The 20,166-nt window shown below is 53.3% G+C and overlaps 2 protein-coding genes across 4 annotated transcripts in view; one reads left to right on the forward strand and one right to left on the reverse strand.

Annotated features, from left to right (window-relative positions):
* The window catches only part of PODN (podocan), a 51,447-nt gene extending 46,876 nt beyond the window's left edge, over positions 1–4,571 (forward strand). For both annotated transcript variants that reach the window (XR_013520079.1, XM_078331846.1), the window contains exon 11: positions 600–4,571. The gene's annotated coding sequence lies outside the window, so the exon portion shown is untranslated. The remainder of the gene's footprint in view (positions 1–599) is intronic.
* SLC1A7 (solute carrier family 1 member 7) overlaps positions 1–20,166 on the reverse strand; it is a 48,927-nt gene that overhangs the window by 10,027 nt on the left and 18,734 nt on the right. For both annotated transcript variants that reach the window (XM_035251512.3, XM_054236242.2), the window contains exons 3-4: positions 10,702–10,917; positions 2,508–2,550 (exon numbers count right to left, since the gene is read on the reverse strand). In XM_035251512.3, the coding sequence (XP_035107403.1) occupies positions 2,508–2,550; positions 10,702–10,917 (259 nt within the window). The remainder of the gene's footprint in view (positions 1–2,507; positions 2,551–10,701; positions 10,918–20,166) is intronic.

The following is a 20,166-nucleotide window of genomic DNA, read 5'->3' on the forward strand; positions in this document are numbered from 1 at the left end:
AGCGTTGTGATTAATATCAATGACAACAATAATGGCATCTTGAAGGCACATTTGTATCTGCTCCTATCCTATTTGATTGACAGTAACTGTGTGAGTCAGGCAGGGCAGGAATTACTCTGAATATTTTACCCAAAGAAAGCTGCAACTCCTTCCTCCACCACCACCCCACCCAGCCATGCTGCCTCCTGCCTTCATTCCGCTTCTTCCTTCTATACCTCATCACCCCATCTGGCCACCCGCCTAGCCCCTCATCCACCCAGGTAACCCTTTATCTACCCATCTCTCCCCTCCCAACCATCCACATCCATCCACCTAGTGACCCTCTAGCCCTGCTGCCTACCAGGTGGAAACTTGGACCTTCTCTTTTAAGAAGCTTAGCCTGCCCTAAGCCTTCTCGATGAGGTGAAGCCCAGGCATGAGGAAATTGCCCTCCTTAGCCCTGTACCTTTCCATCTCTGCCCCCAGAGCATTCATCCCTCAGGTACTGGGAGCCCAACAAGGGAGCCTCATCTCCCCTCAAACCTCACTGCATCTATAAGGCCAACCACTCAGGAAATATATGAGACCTGAAGTCTGTGCTTCCTTTTTCTCCTCTGTAGAATGGGATCGTGATAGCATTTACTGCATGGAATGAAATGAGATGATGTATATAAAGTGCTTACAACAGTTCCTGGCACGTGGTAAGCCCCATGGAAGCATGACTGTTACCGTCACCGTCATCACCATGTTGAACACTGTGCTGGTTGCTGGAGACACGCAAATGAACCTGACATGATTCTGCCTTGGGGATGGAATGACTAACTGGCCGAAAGAGTTAGACAACTTCACAAAGAAGGGGACATTTGACTTGGGTCCTGAAGGATGGTAGGAGTTTACCAAAAGAAAAAGGGCATTCCAGGTAGTTACAAAGTAAAGCAACATTCTTTCTCTTTCTCTCTCATACCCTCAATGATTCCCCATCACAATAGAAGCTCCCTAGCCCAGCGTCAGTGCCCTTCACAATCTGGCTCATTTCACAGATATTAGCAGAGACAGGGTGATTTGCCGAAGCTTTCACAGCTCCCTATTCAGAAGCCTCCTCTCTATGCCTCAGCCACTTCCTTTGTGTTCCCAGGCTCAACACAGGGCCCAGCCCAGGAAAGAGGTTCAGGAAACCCTTGCTGGATTAAGTCAAAATCAACCAACCAGCTGCCAGTTTAGAAAGGGAACCAGATTTGGAAAGTAATTGGAAGGGCAGGCAAACACTGGTGCACAAGGACACCAGTAGAAATTCACCACAATTTCTACAAAGGAAAACCTTGAAAACCACCTAAGGGAACACCGAGAGGGGGAATGGGAAATACACTGCAGCCCAGCCTTATCACAGGCCATCATAGTACCACTAAATATTGTACTTTTAAGAAATATTTCATAACCGAAGGCAATGCTCATGATATAATGGAAGTGAAAGAAAGCAAGATGAAAACTGTATATCCACTATGATTATAATATCACTTTAAAAACATATAGTGGAAAAAGACTAGAAATATACCATCTGCTACCAGGGGCTATGTCCTAGAACTGAGATGATTTTTATTTTCTACTTTATGTTTTTAGTATTTTCCTAATTTTCTTTTTATTTATTTATTTATTTATTTATTTATTTTTGAGACAGAGTTTCGCTCTTGTTACCCAGGCTGGAGTGCAATGGCGCAATCTCAGCTCACCGCAACCTCCGCCTCCTGGGTTCAGGCAATTCTCCTGCCTCAGCCTCCTGAGTAGCTGGGATTACAGGCACGAGCCACAACGCCTAGCTAATTTTTTGTATTTTTTAGTAGAGACGGGGTTTCACCGTGCTGACCAGGATGGTCTCGATCTCTTGACCTCATGATCCACCCGCCTCGGCCTCCCAAAGTGCTGGGATTACAGGTTTGAGCCATCGCGCCCGGCCTTTCCTAATTTTCTATATTGAACATCACTATCATTCTTGTTAGAGGGAAATGATTACTTTAAAAAGAAAGAGAAAACAAGCTGAGAAGACGGGCCTGGGTCTAACTACTGGCTTTGTTATTTACTAGTGGTAGAACCTTGGGCAAATCATTTAATCCTTGGGGCCTCAGTTTGCTTGTCAGGAAGTGGTGCAGGTCCTGCCTCAGTGCTGAGTTACTGTGAGGATGGGTGAGGTGGTGTATGTGTGAGCAGAGCAGGCTCTCAGTGCTGAGTTACCGTGAGGATGGGCCAGGTGGTGTAAGTGTGAGTAGAGCAGGCTCTCAGTGGAGGCTTCTCTCCACCCCCACACTTTTCATAATGAAAACTGGAACCCAGGACAGGGATGTGGCCATGGGGGGCTCTAAGGATCTAGGTCCCCCAACGTGCCCTTCCCTCTAGCATCCCACCTCCAGGAGGCAGCACAGCTGGCTGCACACATGTCACTTTCCAGCCATGCCACTAGCCCAGCTGCCTGCACTCCCTGCCTGCCTGTCCTCCTCCTCCCTTCCCTCCCCTCCACTGCCCAGGGACTCACTCACCTGTTTGAATGTGGCTTCTACTAGGTTGGCTGGGAACATGTTCCTGGGAAAAGAATCAGCAATTAAAAAATTCCAGAGCCCAGGACAGGAGTGCCCTGGTGGTTATGTCCTTGGGGTCATCCGAACATCTCCCTTGGTGGTCGGGCCTTCTTCAGGCTAGCCCCCTCTGCAGTCTCCGCCCCCACATCACGGACACCCCGCATCACCAGCACCTGCTCCCCACAGACTATGCTGCATACTTTCCAGTGCCAGGCATTTGTCTATACTGTTCCCTCTGCCTGGAACGCCCTGCCTGCCCCTCTGTCTGGTGAACTCCTCAAATCGACCACAGATCAAGCACCTCTTCCTTATCTGGCCTTCCATGACTGCCCCACGAGACCCTGTGGCCCTTCTGTGTGTGGGTCACAGCCGCTCTGCCACACCACAGTGCAGTTGCTGACTCACTTGTCTGCCTCCCCCATATAGTGGCTGCCTTGCAGGTGGGACTTGGTAGTTCATGTCCTATCTGTGGGGCCCAAGACGGGACCTCGAACATAGGTGGGCTCATTATTCTTATTATCATATTTTACTATAAAGCTAAAGGTGAAAGAGTCTTTCTTACCAGATAAAAACATACTGTAAAGATGTAACTGTCAAAACTGCGATACTGACACAGCTGTCAACATAATAGTCTCTGTAATGGAAGCTGTAGCCCAGAAACAGAACCTAGTACATCTAAGTATTTCACACTTGATGAACGTTGTTCCATAAATCAGTGAGGAAACAAAGGATTCATTATAGAATACTGTACAGCTGACCAATTGTTTGGAAAAATAGATGTTAGATCCTTATACCAAAATAAATTCTAGATGGTTTAAAGAAATAAATAATTCTTGGGAGGCACTTTGGGAGGCCGAGGCGGGTGGATCACCTGAAGTCAGGAGTTTGAGACCAGCCTGGCTAACATGGCGAAATCCCACGTCTACTAAAAATACAAAAATTAGCCAGGTGTGGTGGTGCTTGCCTGTAGTCCCAGCTACTCAAGAGACTGAGGCAGGAGAATTGCTTCAACCTGGGAGACAGAGTTTGCAGGGAGCCAAGATTGCACCACTGCACTCTAGCCTGGGGATAGAGCCAGACTCCGTCTCAAAAAAAAAAAAAAGAACCATAAAAAGCTAGAAGAAATATAGGTTGATATTTTATCATGTCTCAGTATAGGAACTGACTCTCCAAGAACAAAATGAGCCCTAAATCAATATATTTTACTGCATGAAAATGAATATATCCCTAATGCAACATAGCATCCTGGACTGGATCCTGGAACAGAGAAAAAGGATGTTCGTGGAAAAACTGATGAAATCCAAACGGCATCCATACTGAGTTAACAGTGTTGTACCAATTTAATTTCTCAGCTTTGACAAACATGCCATAGTTACGTAAGCTGCTGACATCAGGGGAGGCCGGGTGAAGGGTGTGTGGGATCTCTCTGCACTGTCTACAACTTTTCTGTAAACCTAAAACTATGCTAAAATGAAAAGCTGATGCTCTAAGAAGCTCTCTAAGACAGATTGCAATACAGATAAAACCACAAAGCAAGCGAGGAGCTGGGGAGGCTGCGTGACCAAGCTCTTCCATCCTAAATCTACTAAGAGTGTTCATGAATCCTGGCCTGCTTTCTGCGTTCCCTAGCTCCTCTCATCAGAATATCAGCTCCGTGGAGGACGGAAACTCTGTGTTTGTTCACTGCTGTGTCCCCAGCGTCAGGAAGAGTTCCTAACACATACCAGGCACTCGGTAAATATTTGCTGCGTAAACCAATGTTCCACAAAAACCCGACAGGAAAACGGTGGAAAGATACGACCAGGCATTCGTGTTACAAAAGAATAAAAGCCAATGGCCAAAACTGCTTTTAAAAGCAGTTTGCTTTTCAGGAGCAAATGCAAGCCTTCACCTTGCCAAAGCCTCTGCTGATCCGGCAGCCAAAAGCGAGTCCTGCCTCGTGTATGCTCATTCTAATAACCAATGATTGTATCCTGCAGATTGTAATCAAGAAGTATGCCTTTGATTATTAAATGGGGAAATGTACATTTTCTCTTGTCTTTGAGCCTTTGTGGGAAGACTTTTCTGCTTGTCCCGTGAGGTCCGTGATCCTGGTGGCGGCTACATAACACAGAAAGAATATGCCTAGGGGCATTAATAGCCATGCCTATCAAATACCCACACACTCTGCCCTGTGCCTCCCTGCACGTCTTCCAGGTAGGACCAGAGCCCACATCTCAGCTTCCCTCTTCACTTGCTACTTGCAAATTCTCACCAAGATGGTCCCATCCCACCACTAATAATATGTCCCCAAACCAAGCCCTAAAGGTAGGAATTGATCCTTCCCAAACACAGCCCAGAAGCTTCTTCCAGTCCCTAAGAGGGTAGCTGGGAGCTATAAATAGAGCCAAGTCATTACTTAATCTCTGTGGTGTTTTAATAAGATTGGGAAAAAAAGAGAGAAGGGGCCAGCTTTGATTAGCTCTCCGCTTGGGTTTCTGTTTTGCGCGCTGCGCTGTGAGCGGGTGCCATCGTTCTGGAGCCCCCCACCCCTCCGGCCTGGAGCCCTGGAAAATGAATTCCTGTCTGGGCGGGTCATCCAGGGACATGGCCTGTTGTGTGCCTCTGGAATCATCTTTGAGGCATGGACATAGATCTTTGCCCTGAGATGTCCTCATTTGTCCCACTCGCCCTGGTTCTTGGTTCTCTGCCTGGTCTGTTTTCGTTCAGTCATCAGCACCTGCTAGGCACAAGCTCTGGGCCAGGGCAAAGGTCAGGAGCCCTCTGCTGCCCTCACTGCCAGTGTCCCCATCTCCTTCGCAGCCTCTCAGAGCACCAGGAGTGGCCGTCAGTGCACCCACTTGTCTGTCTGTCCTGAGAGGGTGGGCAGCCCTGGGCGGGGGTTGGGGGTACTTGTACTTGCTCCCCAGGTCCCAGCACAGTGTCTTCACCCAGAGCAGTAGCTGAATATGGGGGGCTGAATGTAACCAAAATGACTGTGCCCCTCCCAGGTCACGTGCCTCTGCTCACCTTCTGTCCCCTCCACCCTGCTCGAATCCATCCTTCCCAAACCCACCAGCTTCCCACTCCTAAAGCCTAACAGCCCCTTAACCTGGGCTTCCTGACTTCCAGGCGGGGCTCTGCCCAGCCCTCCAACCTCATTTCCCAGAAACCACCTTCAGAAGCTTCGGCTCATGCCCTGCGGCCTCCTCACTGGCTCATAGGCCTTTGTGTTTCAGAACCACAGAGCTAGATGGGATTTAAAAAATCACTGGGGAAACTGAGGCCTAGAGTGGGGAACTGGCCTGCCCAGGGTCACACAGTGACATTATTGTCAGAGTAGAGACGAGGCCACGGTCTCCTAGGTTCTGGCTTCCTGTCCCAGGGTGCCTGCGTTCTCTCCCTGTAGTCTGGCTCTCTGACCAAGAAACTGTGAGAGAGGCCCGACACCCAGCTGTGAGAATAACTTGCCTCAGGGTTGAGAGCGGGTTGGGTAGGGCTGGGGCGGGGGCTCTAAGCAGCAGGATCAATTTTCACCACAGAAAAGCAACCAAGAGCAGGAAACACTCTGGAACATTTGACTGTGACATGTGTGTCTGATCCGGAGCCCCACAGCCCTGAGCAGGGCAGGCAGTGGTGAGGAGGGCAGTACCGACAACTCCTTCCGCCACGTGGAGAAGCCATTCTGAATCATAAGACCCAAGAAACCATGAATCACAGTTACCAAACCCTAGAAACGATGGGTCTTGGAGACAAGTTTCCTCTTTCCTCGGCTTCCAGATCATTCTCCCAGTTCTTCTCCTGCCGCTCTGCTTGCCCCTGCTCTGTTTGCTGTGCAAAGCCCTCAGTGCAACCGTGAGTCAAGGCTCGTCCCAGGCCTCTGCACCTGCTCACTGGGTGCATTCTCCCTGGGCCATCCCAGCTCCTCCTGGGGCTTCAGACCCCAACTCCACTGATGTCCCTGAACCCCACGAGTGCATTCAGCAAACTCTGCACACCCACTCTGTGTCAGGTGCTGTTCTAGGCTCCAGGACACAGCAGGGAACAGATGTTAAAGAGTCAGGCTTCACAGGGCATATGGCATTCCAGTGGAGGTGGGAGAAAAAGAAAGAAACACGTAGATGTGATCATGTTGGATGGTAATAAGGGCGATGAGGAAAAATGAGCAAGGGAAGACAACAGAGAGACAGAACATGGGAGACCCTGGGAGAGGCGACACCCAGGAGAGATGACACCCAGGAGAGATGTAAATGGAGTGAGGCAAAGAGGTGCACATTTTCTGCAGGAAGAGCCACCCAGAGAGGTGGCAATGACACCCAGATGGAAAGGACAGTGAGGTGGGTAGACTGGAGCCAGGACGGGGAAGGGGAGAGTCGGGGCAGAGGTCAGAGGCTGACATGTGCCAGCAAGGGCCTGTAAGCCACAGTGCAGGCTATGACTTTGTCACCATATGCTGGGTTGTGAGCAGGTTTTGAAAAGGATGCCTCTGGCTGCAGTGCTGAGAACAGACCACAGGAAGCAGAGGGGAAGTGCGGCCAGGCTGGACACCAGGGTGTCTGTGGCAGGAGAGGCATGGGAGGCGGAAGGGCCATGGTCTGGCATTTGGTTTTCAAGGTAGAACTCACAGGATTTGCTGAGGAACTGGCTGCAGGATGTGAGAATGAGAGATGTCAGACCAAGACAGGCAAGGCTAAGAAAAGGGAAGGTTTTTGGAGAAATCCAGAGTTGAGCTTGGGCCTGTCACCTCTGAGATGCCTCCAGACAGTTTCTGTGAGAATCCAGAACTCAGGGAGAGGTTTCCAGGCTGGAGGTTAAATCTGGAAGTCCCCGAGTCCAGAAGGTGTTCAAAGCCCTGGTACTGAATGAAGTCTCGCCAGCCAAGTAAAGCACACCAGAACATACTTGCCTGGGTCTCTTTCCAGCTCCAGCTCCTACAGGTGACAGCCATGCAATAGGAACAGCATGGCAAGCATTTTTATGATCCTTAGTTCATCACACACTCTAACGGGTAAAAGAGAAGCGGAAGTTCTCCTGGAGGAATGAAGAGAGTGGGAGACTGACTGCGTCGATGGCCCCAGTGTCTAGACTCCATTTGCCTTGAAACTTCAGGGTGGCCCCTTCCCACCCTGAGTCTGGGCTTGGTCACCTGACTTGCTTTGGCTAAGAGAGGAGGACATTAGTGGACTTGCTGAAAGTAGAGGCTTAAGAGACATTTGCATGTTTTGATTTCCTCTCTTGTTCCTCCGTCTTCGTTATATATAAAAAAATGTGGCCGGGCATGGCGGCTAACGCCTATAATCCCAGCGCTCTGAGAGGCCAAGGCGAGTGAATCATGAGGTCAGGAGTTCGAGACCAGCCTGGCCAACATAGTGAAACCCTGTCTTTACTAAAAATACAAAAAATTAGCTGGGCATAGTGGTGGGAGCCTACACTCTTAGCTACTCAGGAGGCTGAGGCAGGAGAATTGATTGAACCCGGGAGGTGGAGGTTGCAGTGAGCCGAGATTGCACCACTACGCTCCAGCCCGGGCAATAGAATGAGACTCCATCTCAAAAAAAAAAAAAAAAAAAAGCCTGGGCTACCTCTCTCGTGGAATCTTGTTACCACCATGAAATCTAGGCTGGCCTGCTAGAGTACAAAGACCACAAAGAGTGTAACTGAATCATCTCAGCCAAGACACCCCTAGACCAACCACTTCTGTGGGTTCTCTGGAGCCCCTCCTCTCTCTCACACATCTCTCATCTGCTGTCCCCTGGACTCAGGCAATTTCTGTTCCATCTGGCTGGTTGAGCCACCAGCTGCCTGCAAACACATGAGTGAGCTCAGTCCAAATCAGCAGAACTTTCCAGCTGACCTGTAGACTTGTGGCTGTCATTTTAAGCTGATAAGTGTTGGGCTTGTTTGTTACACAGCAGTAACTAGCTAATACAGGGAATGAGAGTTTCTTTTGAGAGTGGGTGGAAGCCTGTGTGTAGGCATCTGTCCCCATGGGGGAGGAAAGGAATGCTTCTTCACAAATTTAAGCCAAGAGAACTATTCAGAGACCTTGGCTTGAGTCTCCCAGGATTTGAGGAATATAGGGGCTGGTGCCTGACTCATGTCCAAAGGCCCTGGGAAAGGCCAGCACTTCCAACAGGGATATGTATGCATCCCACGGGCCAGATATGACCCAATAGGGTCACCCAGAGGGGTGAGGTGGCCCCAGCAGAGGAGTCAACCAGAGCCCAGATCGAGGGAGGGCACTGTAAGTAGTCAGATGGAATAGAGATTGCCTGAGTCCAGGGGACAGCAGGTGAAAGACGTGAGAGGAGCGCCGGAGAACCCACAGAAGTGCTCCTGGAGAGATACGACCAGGGAGCACCTGCTCCAGCTCACCCCACTCCGAGTCTGTGCGGCCCTTCCTGGCCCATTCCCTCACCTCTCACCAAGGAGCAGGCAGAGCAGGAGAGAGAAACAAACTCACCATGACCCTCTTCCCACTGCAGCTTTCCCAGTCTCAGACCCAAAAGGCTAGGACATAGTTAGTTTAAACTGCATGAGTCTGGAGTTTTAATGTTAGGCCCAGATTTCTTAGATCTGAAATTGACTGGAAAGTGAAAGGTACCAGAAGGCATTCCCTGAGCCTTCCAGTGCTCCACCGGGGTAGCCTGGGGAACCCAGCAGACCATTCCTGGGTAGGGCTTCCCAGGCTCCATCCCAGCCCCTGTTCTCTCACCACCTGTCCTGCCAGAGCCCCTCTGCCACCAGGGTTGCACCTAACACCTCTCCCTGGTGATTTCCAAACCTCCATCTCCAGCTTAGACTCCCCCCAGGAGACTCACATCCACTGGCCAACCATGGGTGGACACCTGCCCCTGGATGCCTGTGCCTGCTCCGGACCATCCACCGCTGGTGACCACTGTCCCCCTGGATGTGTGGGCCAAAACCTTCATGCTGGGTAATCAGCACACCCCACCCCTGTCTCGCCTACCTCCTGCTGAGGCTCCCTCCTGAGCAGCCCTGCCATCTGCCCCCTCTCTCATCCTCAGGGCCACCACTTGGCCCTGTCCCTGGCTCTGCCTTCCCCTCCAACCTCCCCCCAACACCGACCCCTGGCCAGAGTGAGCCCTCAGAATTGGATCATGCTGCTCCTCTGTTTAAAATCCCTTTCCTGTGGCCTTTTGGCCTGGTTCACGGTGACCTTTGAGATCCACCTGAATTCTCCAGTGTAGTTTCTGCCCACCTCTCACCCCTTCTGCTCTCTCACACAGAAGGGCTATGGCTTCTTCCTGACATGGTTCCCTGCAACTCAGGACCTTCCCACTGCTCTGTCGCCCCAGGCCTGCCCTCCTCGCCTCCCCGCCTTCCCCTCCCTTAGAAGGGCAGTGGCTCCTGCTTCCACCAGCAGCCCCAGCTTCCCAGTTGCAGCCCCAGGCCCCCATGTTGTTCCTGTCTACTCGTGGGTCTTTCTTTTCTGCGAGACCCTGACTGCTCTTCCAGGGCAAGGGCTGGCTCTTAGTCCGGGTCCAGGGCCTGGCACGGAGCTCGCACTGGTGAGGGGTGAATGCAGGAAGGAGAGGAGCAGGGGTGCCCTGCAGGGAACCCGGGGAAAGGGAGTGGGAGGTGGCTGTGCCTCGGTGTGCAGTGCTTCCCTGGAGAGGAAGCCTGGGTCTGAGAAGCAAGGTCAGCAGCACTGCCGTGGCTAGGGCGTGCACCGCAGGGCACAGGACACTGTCCTTGGAGTCAGACAGGCCTAGGTTGAATCCTGTCTGCACTACCTACCTACTGGTGACTCTGGAAAAGTCACAGAACTTTTTGAGCCCCATTTCCTCATCTGTAAAAAGAGGACCAATAAGAAAGGGTGGGGGGCCAATAACCACCGGCCTCCCACCTTGCAGGCTGGGCACCAGCAAATGCTCACAGATGCCTGCTCCGTACCCAGCCACAGGCAGAGAGGCGCAGACCCTGCAAGCCCACAAGGTGTTTCCAGCCTGGTGGGGCAGACAATGCAGCGTGAACCCGGCAGGCAGCCCAGAGAAGCTCAACCCACCAGGGTGATCATGGCCTCTGTGTCTGCCTCGCTCATCACTAGGAGTTATCAAGAGCAGACCCGAGCACCCCCATCCCCATACCCCATCTTGGCCTCTGCAGGCTCGGGCCTGGCGTTCCCGAGCAGGGTGTTGGTGGTGATCGTTACCGGATGAGGTCCAGCAGGGCATCAGCCGAGCTCATGACGGGCTTGCCGCTCTGCTCCGCAGTCTCCTTCTGGGCCGCACTGCCAGGGTGGATGATGGAGACCATGAAGATGCCCACGATGACGGCCATGAAGGTGGTCCACAGGTAGTATGCCACGGTGAGGATGCCCAGGCGGCTGGAAGTCTTGGGGTCCAGGGAGGCGAGGCCAGACATCAAGCTGGGTGAGGGGGTCACGGGCTTTGGTCGGGAGGTCGGGGTCTGGCCGGGCACTCAGCACCTCCTGGCCATACCCAGCTGCCTTACAGTGCTCCAGGGAACCCCATTCCCCCAATATCCAATCCTGTGCTCCTTCCAGCCTCTCCTTCTGCTCTGTCCTCTCCCCATGCCCTGGGGCACAGAGGCGGGTGGGGGGGGGGGTTAGGTGGTTGGGATCTGTACCTTGAGTCCTGTGTGGCTGCCGTTTCCCATGCTTGGTGTCCTCTCAGAAGCTTCCTTCACTCGCCTGACCCTTGCCCACTAGGCAGGACCAAGCTTGGGCCACCTCTGGGGTGTACCTGCCTTTCCCCCAGCATGAGGAGCCCATTCCAGGATTCCCACAGCCCCTGGCAGCTCCATCAGGACCCTGCCTGTCTGTCAGTGAGAGGAGGGATGGATCTGACTTCCCTGTGAGTTCCTAGTGGATGACACTGCAGGTGGTTCCTGCAGGCTCCAGTATGAGCTCGTGAGGGAGGGAGTGACAGCACTGGGCTGCGAGCTGGTGACCCCGGTCCCAGCTCTGCCAACCTGCTGTGTGACCTCAGGCAAGCAAGTCACTCCCCATCTTTGGGCCTCAGGATCTCCATCTGTAAAATGGGGCCATCTTGGGTTCACACCTGGGCCCAGACTCTCCATCATGGGAGGCTGTGTTGAAAGGGCTTGTGGGTCTCTCTCCTCTCGGCTTCTCCCCACCCCCAGCCACCCTGGCCTGGGTTCTCTGCCCACCAGTGCAGGTCAGCCCCGGAGCCCCAGAAGCCCAGAGCACCTCTTCTTGCAGCTGTTGTGGGAGGTGTGGGATAGTGAGGGGTGTGGGGGAAGTAAGAGATTAATTAAGGAAATGCCTGTGCTTTGCTTTGTTGCCAAAAGGATTTTTCCCCAAAGCCCTTTCATTTTTTCAGATAAAGAAGTATTTGTCTAGTTTTAATCACGTAAACAAGAGCAGATAATCCCCAGCCACGCTCCTCTTATCATTAGACCATGAAGCAGCATCCAGCCCCAGGCTGAGCTCAAACACCAGCCCCCTTCCCCGGTGGGAGCCACCGCCTGTGAGGGCCCTGCCCTGCCTGCTCACTGGCACAATGGCTTACTCTTCTGGTAAGACACAGTTTGAGCATCCCCTCCTCCAGGAAGCCTTCTCTGATCACCAGGCTGAGTGAAGCCTCCTTCTCTCGTGCCACAGTCCCTGTGCCTCCCGTTGTCCCTGTCCCCACCTCACTGAACTGCAGACTCTTTCCTGGAAGCACCTCCAGGGTTAGCCCAGGTTCTGATTCAATGCTGGGTCCACAGTTTGGTAGCAGTCTGCTGAGTGAAGGAGTGAATGAATGAATGAATGAATGAGTGTTTACAATCTCTGTTCATCCTCGTCTGCCAGGATGCCATATGTTAGTGATGGGCTTAGGGTGGGTCTTAGACATAAATCCTGAAGGGCTCATAATGGGATTGTGCAGCAGAGGAAATGGGGGCTGCCCTGCAATCATTATCCAAGACAGAGATGATCCCAGGCAGGGCCACACATCAGCCCAGGGCCAAACAGTCCTCCCACCGCCACAGAACCCCCCATAGTGGGGCCCAGCCGCCTCAGGCCACAGGAAGGCCATACCCCCCCAAGAACAGGCCCTGCCTGAGGTCACACAGGACAGCAGTGCCCAGCTGGATCAGAACTTAGGGCCTGACTCCAGGCCTGTCCTCCTTCATTCATGTGTGTTCAAACCTCTCGCAAATGCCCACTCTATGCCATGCCCTGTGCCCACAGGAAGAAATCAGAACCCGTCCCTGACTTCAGGGAGCTCCCAGTCTGCCAGGGGGTGGGGAGGGAGACGGAAAGGGTACTGGGCCACAAGCAGACTCAAGTGGCCCCTGGACTAGGTGGGAGCATCAGGACCCCAAGGGAAGGGGGGACAAGAAAATGCTGTCTTTATTCAGAGAAGGGGGAGTCACTTCTAGCTAAGAAAGTCAGGAAGGACTCCCTGGAGGAGGTGGCATTTGAGCTGGCTCTTGGAAATGAGAGAGGATTTGGAGATGGGGCAGACATGTCCAGCAGTGTGACAGTGGAAGGCAGAAGGGAGGCTGGAAAGTGTGAGGACACCATGCTGTTCAGTACGGTCAGGGCTCAGGTAATGTCTGTGGATTGGTGATAGAAGGGATAGAGAAGATAGACTGAGTTCAGGAGTAGGGTGGCCTTCAGTGCCAGGTCAGGGGAACTGGGGAGCCACCTGGCCTAGCGGCGCTTTAGAACAACTCAGGCAGCAGAATTTGCTGGATGTCTAGAAGGGAGAACTAACAATTCCTTAGATTTGAGAAGATAAAAGTAAACACAGTGTCCTGGGTGGTTTTTGAGAAGATAAAAGTAAACACAGTGTCCACTGAAGTGGTATCTGTAAGATCAAAAACCCGGGGCCAACGGAAGAAATCACCAGTGTAGTTTAGATAGAAAGGGATGGCGGAGCAGGCATCAGGAGTGATCACATCCCTGGAAAGATGTTCCTAATTCAATGCTAAGTGGAAAGCAAGTTGCCAGATGGTTTGCGTCCCTGCAGTGAGCCCTGGCCTCTCCTGGGATGGAGGCCCGCTCTGGATCTATGGTCGAGGCACACAGACGTGTCTGAGAGACTGCGTGGAGTGGGGTGCGCATGAAGACCAGATTTCAGAAAAGGATAAAGCCCCTAAGAAGGCTTCCCTGGGGAATAAGAGGCCTAACATCAGGGTGGCGCCAAAGCAGGGCAGACTGAGATGTGGGAGGGAGTGTAGATTCTAGAAAGAGCGAGAAGGACCCCTGAGATTCTAGAAAGAGTGAGAGGGACCCTGACCCCAGCCTGGGCCCCCATCGGCTCCATACAGGAGAGCGCCCATGGACAATCTGGAGAGAATCCTGGGACCCAGGTTGTTCTGTGCTGGAGCCTCCTCCCTCCCTCCCTGCAGATGGCGGAAGGGAGACAGGAGCAGCAACGGGAACAGCAGCGCACGCCAGCCTCCCTGGAGTGCCAGGGCCACCGCAGGGGAGGGTGGAGGCCGAGAAGAATGGGAGCTGGATATGCAGAGGGCATGGCTTCCACATGGAGCTCACAGGCACAGAAAGGAGGTGTAAGGCCTTGCCCTTTGGCTTTCTGAGGGGTTCCTTCCTGATGGGGCTGCTGGAGGTCCCACACTTCAGGGCCAAGCTGTTAAAGTGACTTTTATGAGAACTTACAGCTGGGGCCCAGTGGTGGTCCGGAGACCAGGTCACACAGACAGGCACAGAAGCAAGCAAACTCTATAGGAAGTTTAACTGTTATCTTTGGGTGTTATGGGTACTTTTTTTTGAGACGGAGTTTTACTCTTGTTGCCCAGGCTGGAGTGCAATGGTGTGATCAGCTCATCACAAACTGAACCTCCCAGGTTCAAGCAATTCTCCTGCGTCAGCCTCCCGAGTAGCTGGGATTACAGGCATGTGCCACCACAGCCGGCTAATTTTGTATTTTTAGTAAAGACAGGATTTCTACCCATCCAAGTACTAACCAGGCCCAACCCTGCTTAGCTTCCGAGATCAGATGGGATCCGGCGCGTTCAGGGTATGGCCGTAGACAAGACAGGGTTTCTGCATGTTGGTCAGGCTAGTCTCGAACTCCCGACCTCAGGTGATCTGCCTGCCAAAGTGCTGAGATTACAAGCGTGAGCCACTGCACCCAGCTCCATTTTGTTTTTAACAGTCCTTCACATTATCTGTTTTTTCTAGATTGAGCCTGTCTTCTTGTGTGTTGGAGAATACAGCTCCTGGAGGACCTGGCAGCCTCAGAAGCCATCATCTCTCTGGGATTTTACTGTTCCCCAGACACCTGAACACCCAGCTCACTGGATCTTTAAACAACCTTCTGAGTGCAGCACTGTGCAGTTCCACTGCAAGCCACATTTATAATTTAGAATTTTCTAGTAGTCACATTAAAAAATTAAAAACAAACAGGTAAAATTAGTTTTTTGGTGAAATTAAGTTTAATACTTTATTTAACCCAGTTTATCCCAAATATTATGATTTCAATGTGTATAAAAATTTTTAGGCCATGTGCAGTGATTCACCCCTGAATCCCAGCACTTTGGGAGGCCAAAGTGGGCAGATCACCTGAGGTCAGGAGTTCTACACCAGCCTGAACAACATGGCGAAACCCCATCTCTACTAAAAATACTAAAAACTAGCAGGGTGTGGTGGCACATGGCTGTAATTCCAGCTACTCGGGAGGCTGAGGCAGGAGAATCGATTGAATCCAGGAGGCGGAGGTTGCAGTGAGCCAAGACGGTGCCACTGCACTCCAGCCTGGGTGACAAGAGTGAAACTCTGTCTAAAAAAAAAAGGTATACTGCTTCAGGTTTTAAATTTTAACTTAAATTAATTAAATAAAATTAAAAGTTGAGCTCCTCAGTTGCACTGCCAGCATCTTGAGTCTCAGTCACCCTCCTCTGACTCGTGGCTGTTGTATTGGACAGCCCAATCACAGATCTGAGTTATAGGCGGGAAAACGGAGCACGGGGTGGTGGAGGCAACTGGCCAGGCCCCCCAGCTGGTGAATCACAGCGTCAAGATTGGAACAGGGATTTCTGATTCAGAACCTTGTGGGTTCCCCGCTCCCACAGTGCCTCTCTGGGGTACAGACCTGGTTTAACTCCGGTGGGGGAAAGGATCTGGTTTGGGCTGTGAGTTTAGTTTTTATTACTTGTTTGAGACAGGGTTTTACTCTGTTGCCCAGGCTGGGGTTCAGGGGCACGATCACTGCTCACTGCAGCCTTGACCTCGTAGGCTCAAATGATTCTCCCACCTCAGCTTCCCAAGTAGCTGGGACTACAGGCACATGACACCATGCCTGGCTAATTGTTTAAAAATTTTTTAGTAGAGATGGGGTCTCTAGATGTTGCCCAATAGAGCCATCCTTCCCAGCCGGCTATGATTTTAAGGTCATCCAGTCCATGTAAAGCCTTTTCAGTTCAATCTTGGAGTTCACAGCCTGCCTGTGGTAACGGGCCTCAGATTTGTGGTGGTGAGCTTCCCATCATTGGCGGCATCCAAGTGGAGCCTGGATTGCCACCTGTTGAGATGCTAGATGGAGGCTTCCAGATAGAGTGGGAGGTCTATCTGTCCACAAGGACGACTTCAAACATTCCTTCTGGCTCTGAGATTTATGGTGAGGGAAGAATAGGCAACCACCTCTCTCCCACTCCAAGCTTGGCTGGGTGCTCCTGGGAGCACCTGTGGTGTTTGAGGGCCGCAGGGAAGAGCCTCTGTGAGTCTGGAGGCCTGGAGCTCCCTCCCAAGCCATCTGGCCACCACTCAGAGTCCAAGGATTGCGGATCAAGAGATTGCGGTGATTAGAGACATTAACTGGCAGAGGCAGCGGGTAGGCCCAGCCTGTCTCAATCTAGTAATTGTTCCACTTGCAGGGGTGGGGGAAGGGAGGCAGTGGCTGCCAGGCTCCCCACAGAGAGAGGAAAAGGCTGCTGACTGACCCTCTCCTGGTTCTCGCACTAACCCCTGAAGTGGGACTTCTGACCCCATCTCACACTGGGAGGCGCTGGGCAGCTCTGCCATTTGCCAAGTGCTGTTTACAAAGCTGAGAGATTAGAAGCCACTCCCTGCCCCATGAAGTGAAAGTCAAAGTTCAGAGAGAGCCAAGAGAGCCTGCAGGCTGCCCAGCTTCGGGGCGCCCCTCTCCCAGTTTTAAGTCCTCCATTGACCTCATACTGTCCTTCGCAACCATCCCACCTCCTTCCCTGCCCTGGGTCCACTGTGGCTGGGCCACCCTCTTCCTTGCCCAGTCCACGCTGCTCCTGGAAGTACCTTTGCACTGGCTGTTCCTCCTGCCTGGTACTCTCCATCTACCATCCCTTCCCCCACCCCAGCCCAGTGTCCCCAACCCTGGGTTAGCTTAGACCTCACTGCCTCTGGGAAGCCTTACCTGACTGCAGCCATCTCTCCCACTTCCCTAGGGCACCCTGTGCTTTCCAGTTTGTTATGGGGCACCCTGCCAGTGGGCTCAAGCCAAATCCCCAGGACCTGACCCAGTGCCTGGCACAGGACAGGCTGGCAGGGAGTGCCAGGAGCGCAGTCCCAGCCTGCTTCTCCTTTCCTGTCCTGTGGACCCTGCTCAGCTCTAAAGTCTCCACTCAGGCACCACCTCCCTCTGAAGGCCTCCCTGAGTCCCCAGGAGAGGCAAGGAAGCTCCCATAGGCATCCCTCACTAGCTGGGAGCCCTTGGGCATATGACTGAGCGTTGGTGTGCCTCAGTTTCCACTGAAGATGAGTAGGGATGATGCTGATTTGTTGTGAGGACGAATCTTGGTTTGGAGTGGCCATTGAAAGTTTCCTGAGAACAGATCACCAGTACCAGCCTTGGTCCCTCTGCTGGGCTTAGGGGAATGCCCATGGCACTGTGCATCTGTGTGACATCGAGACAGTTGGCACCAGAAATCTGGGAACAGATGAGGGTTTGGTCAAGCAACAAGGAGCTGAATGACTGTCCCGGGCAGTAGAGAGGGTGTCTAGAGGTGGGGATTCTGGGCTGTGCTTTCAGCCCTCTCTTTCTGGTTATTTTAATCAATGGCTTGGCCAAGGTCCCCGACAGCATGTGGAGCAGATTTGTAGAGGACAGGAAGCTGGGGAGGAACAGCTAATGTGTTGGATAAGAGAGCTGGGAATCCAGGCAGACCCCAGCAGGCTGGGACCACGGGCCAATTCTGACACAATGAGACTGAACACAGACACGTGTGTTGGGCCGCACTTGGCTTCCACAGTTTGGAGTACACAAACACTGGGGTGGGAGGGAGAGCCTGAGCCGTGGCTGCACACGTGGGGAGGGGACTTTGGGTTTTGTTTGCTGCCAGCTGGTGAGTCACCTGGGATGCAGGGCTGCCAAAGGGCTGGTGGGTCCCCTGCTATGGCTCCAAAAGCCCTGAAGACTGCCCTGACTCACCGGGAAATGGGGGGTGTCCTGTGGAGGGCAGCTGGGGTAGGTATTAGGTGACAGAGGCACGTGCCTGGCTGAGGGGAGCAGCAGCGGGGCTGGGAGGCAGGTGCTGTGTGGTCTGGAGCAGAGCAGACCTGGGAATGCTGGGGATGATGGGAAGCGCCCTGGGGCTTTTGACTCAGCACCAGGAATAACTTTCTGGCAGAGCTATCCTGCCCGGGCAGGAACCACCTTGAGAAGTGGTAACATCCCAGTCGCTGGAGGTGTGCAAGCAACTTGCTAAAGTCACATGGTAAGTGGGTTCAAGTTAGCATGACAGCATCCGGTCACAACCTCCTGGCACTGGGAGGACCTGAGGGACAGTGAGGAGCCCCAAGCTCTTCAGCCAAGTCCTTGGGTCTGGCCTCAGCTGACCCAGCCACAGAGGCTCTCCCAAGCTGGCCCTGGGATACAGCTGCAGGAAGTCCACCAGACAGGCTGTAGGAAGGAGGCTTTGGGGGTCTGCAGGGAAGAGGGGTCCCTTCAGCCCATCTGAGCATCATGGCTTACTCTTCCTTTCCCCTGAACAGAAGGCAGGCTCAGCAGCCAGCAGCCATGCCCGTTAGTGCCAGCTCCGAGTCATGCTTCCCAGACGGCTCTGCCAGAGCCCCACACTCGAGCCGACTCCTCCTGAGGCCTGAGGCATCATGCCCAGACTCCCACTCAGCTAAAGTCTGGGCCATCTGGTCTTACCGCCCCTCCCAAGGGCAGAAATTTCTCCACCACTTCTGCTTGCATACCTCAGAGGACAGAAAACTCACTACCTTCTTAGTCAGCCCCCGCTATGAGCTGGTGATGCTTACTAGAAAGTCCTTCCCGGTGTCACAATGAACTCCACCTCCGGGGAAACCATTGGGCCACACTGGGCCCAGCTTGCACTCTGGAACCACACGGACCAAACCTCTTTGCCTCCACCTTGATTTCCAGGGGGACGATGGGAGAGAGTGCAGGGCTCAGAGTGTGGGCAGCTGATGCTGCTACCCTGGCACGCCCTGCTGCCCTCTGAAAGTCCCTCTTTTCCAGGCCTGGGTGCCAAGAGGGCGCTCCACTGGGACTGTGAGAATGACAAGCCTGAAATGGATCAAAAGCAAAAGCTGGAGGAGCCACAGCTGCAGCCCTCAGAGCTCACTTCTGACTCCCCGGCATTCTTGACCATTCTCAGTCATTCTCGGCCATTCTCGACCATTCTTGATCATTCTCGGCCATTCTGGGCCTTTCTCAACCATTCTCAACCATTCTTGGCCATTCTCGTCCATTTGCGTCCATTCTCGGTCATTCTCGGCCATTCTCTACCGTTCCCCACCAGGAAGGCTGCATTCCCTAATATAGTCAGGGCCAGCGCCAGTTCCCGACTCCACTGAGGTGAACCCCCTCCCCCTTCCTTGCCCACGTGGCAAAGACTGTGAGGAGTCAGGGCTGAGGTCTCCTGCTGACCACCACTTGCTCCACTTCGGCCTGTAGTCCCTGCCATCAGTAATACTTCCTCAGCACACCTGTCAGGTGGGTTGTGACTGCCTCCAGGTAAGGGTTAGAAACCCCGCTCCCCGGGGAAGGAGAGACCGGTGTGCACCGGAACTCAGGTCTCCTGCCTCCCTTCCCTGCACCTGCGGGTTCCTGGCGTCTGCCCCGCACAGGGCTCAGGCAGGGCCGTCCTGCGGGCCTCTCCCCAGCGCAGCGGCTCTCCACAGAGAAGGACGGCAGCACTTTTCAAAACCTTGCCCACCAGGCTCTGAGATACGTGCTCACCCTGCCTGGTGTTGAACACTGGCTCTGGGCGCTGTGGGCTCAGGAGTGAATGAGGTGGGTCTGTGCTCCTCACGGAGCTCTGGCCAGCGGATGGGGAGATCTGCACCCAAGCAACACCAACCCCAGGGGTGGGGGTGGCTGCGACTGAGTGGCCAGAGCAGGGCCTGCCCCCCGGGCATCGGGCTGGGCCTCCCAGGGGAGGGCACAGCTGGACGGAGCCTCGAGGGCTGAGTAGGAATTTTCCAACTGGAAGGGAGCAAGAGCATGGAAGTCTCTTGCTTCCAGGGTGCAGGATAAAGCCTGGGAGTTTTTTGGAGTTACCAGGCTGGAGGTCTGACCTCACCCGCAGCCCATAGCGGGCCATGTCTCCCCTCGAGATGAGTAAGGCAAGTCATCTGACCGGGCAGGAGGGCCAAAGGCAGGTCCCGGGCTCCTACCAGAAGGTTCAGTGGAGCTCGGCGAGCTGTGGCTGCCCCGTGACTTGGAGGGCAGTGTCTGAA

Source organism: Callithrix jacchus, chromosome 7 (genome assembly GCF_049354715.1).
Source record: "Callithrix jacchus isolate 240 chromosome 7, calJac240_pri, whole genome shotgun sequence".
Classification (NCBI taxonomy): Eukaryota; Metazoa; Chordata; class Mammalia; order Primates; family Cebidae; genus Callithrix; species Callithrix jacchus.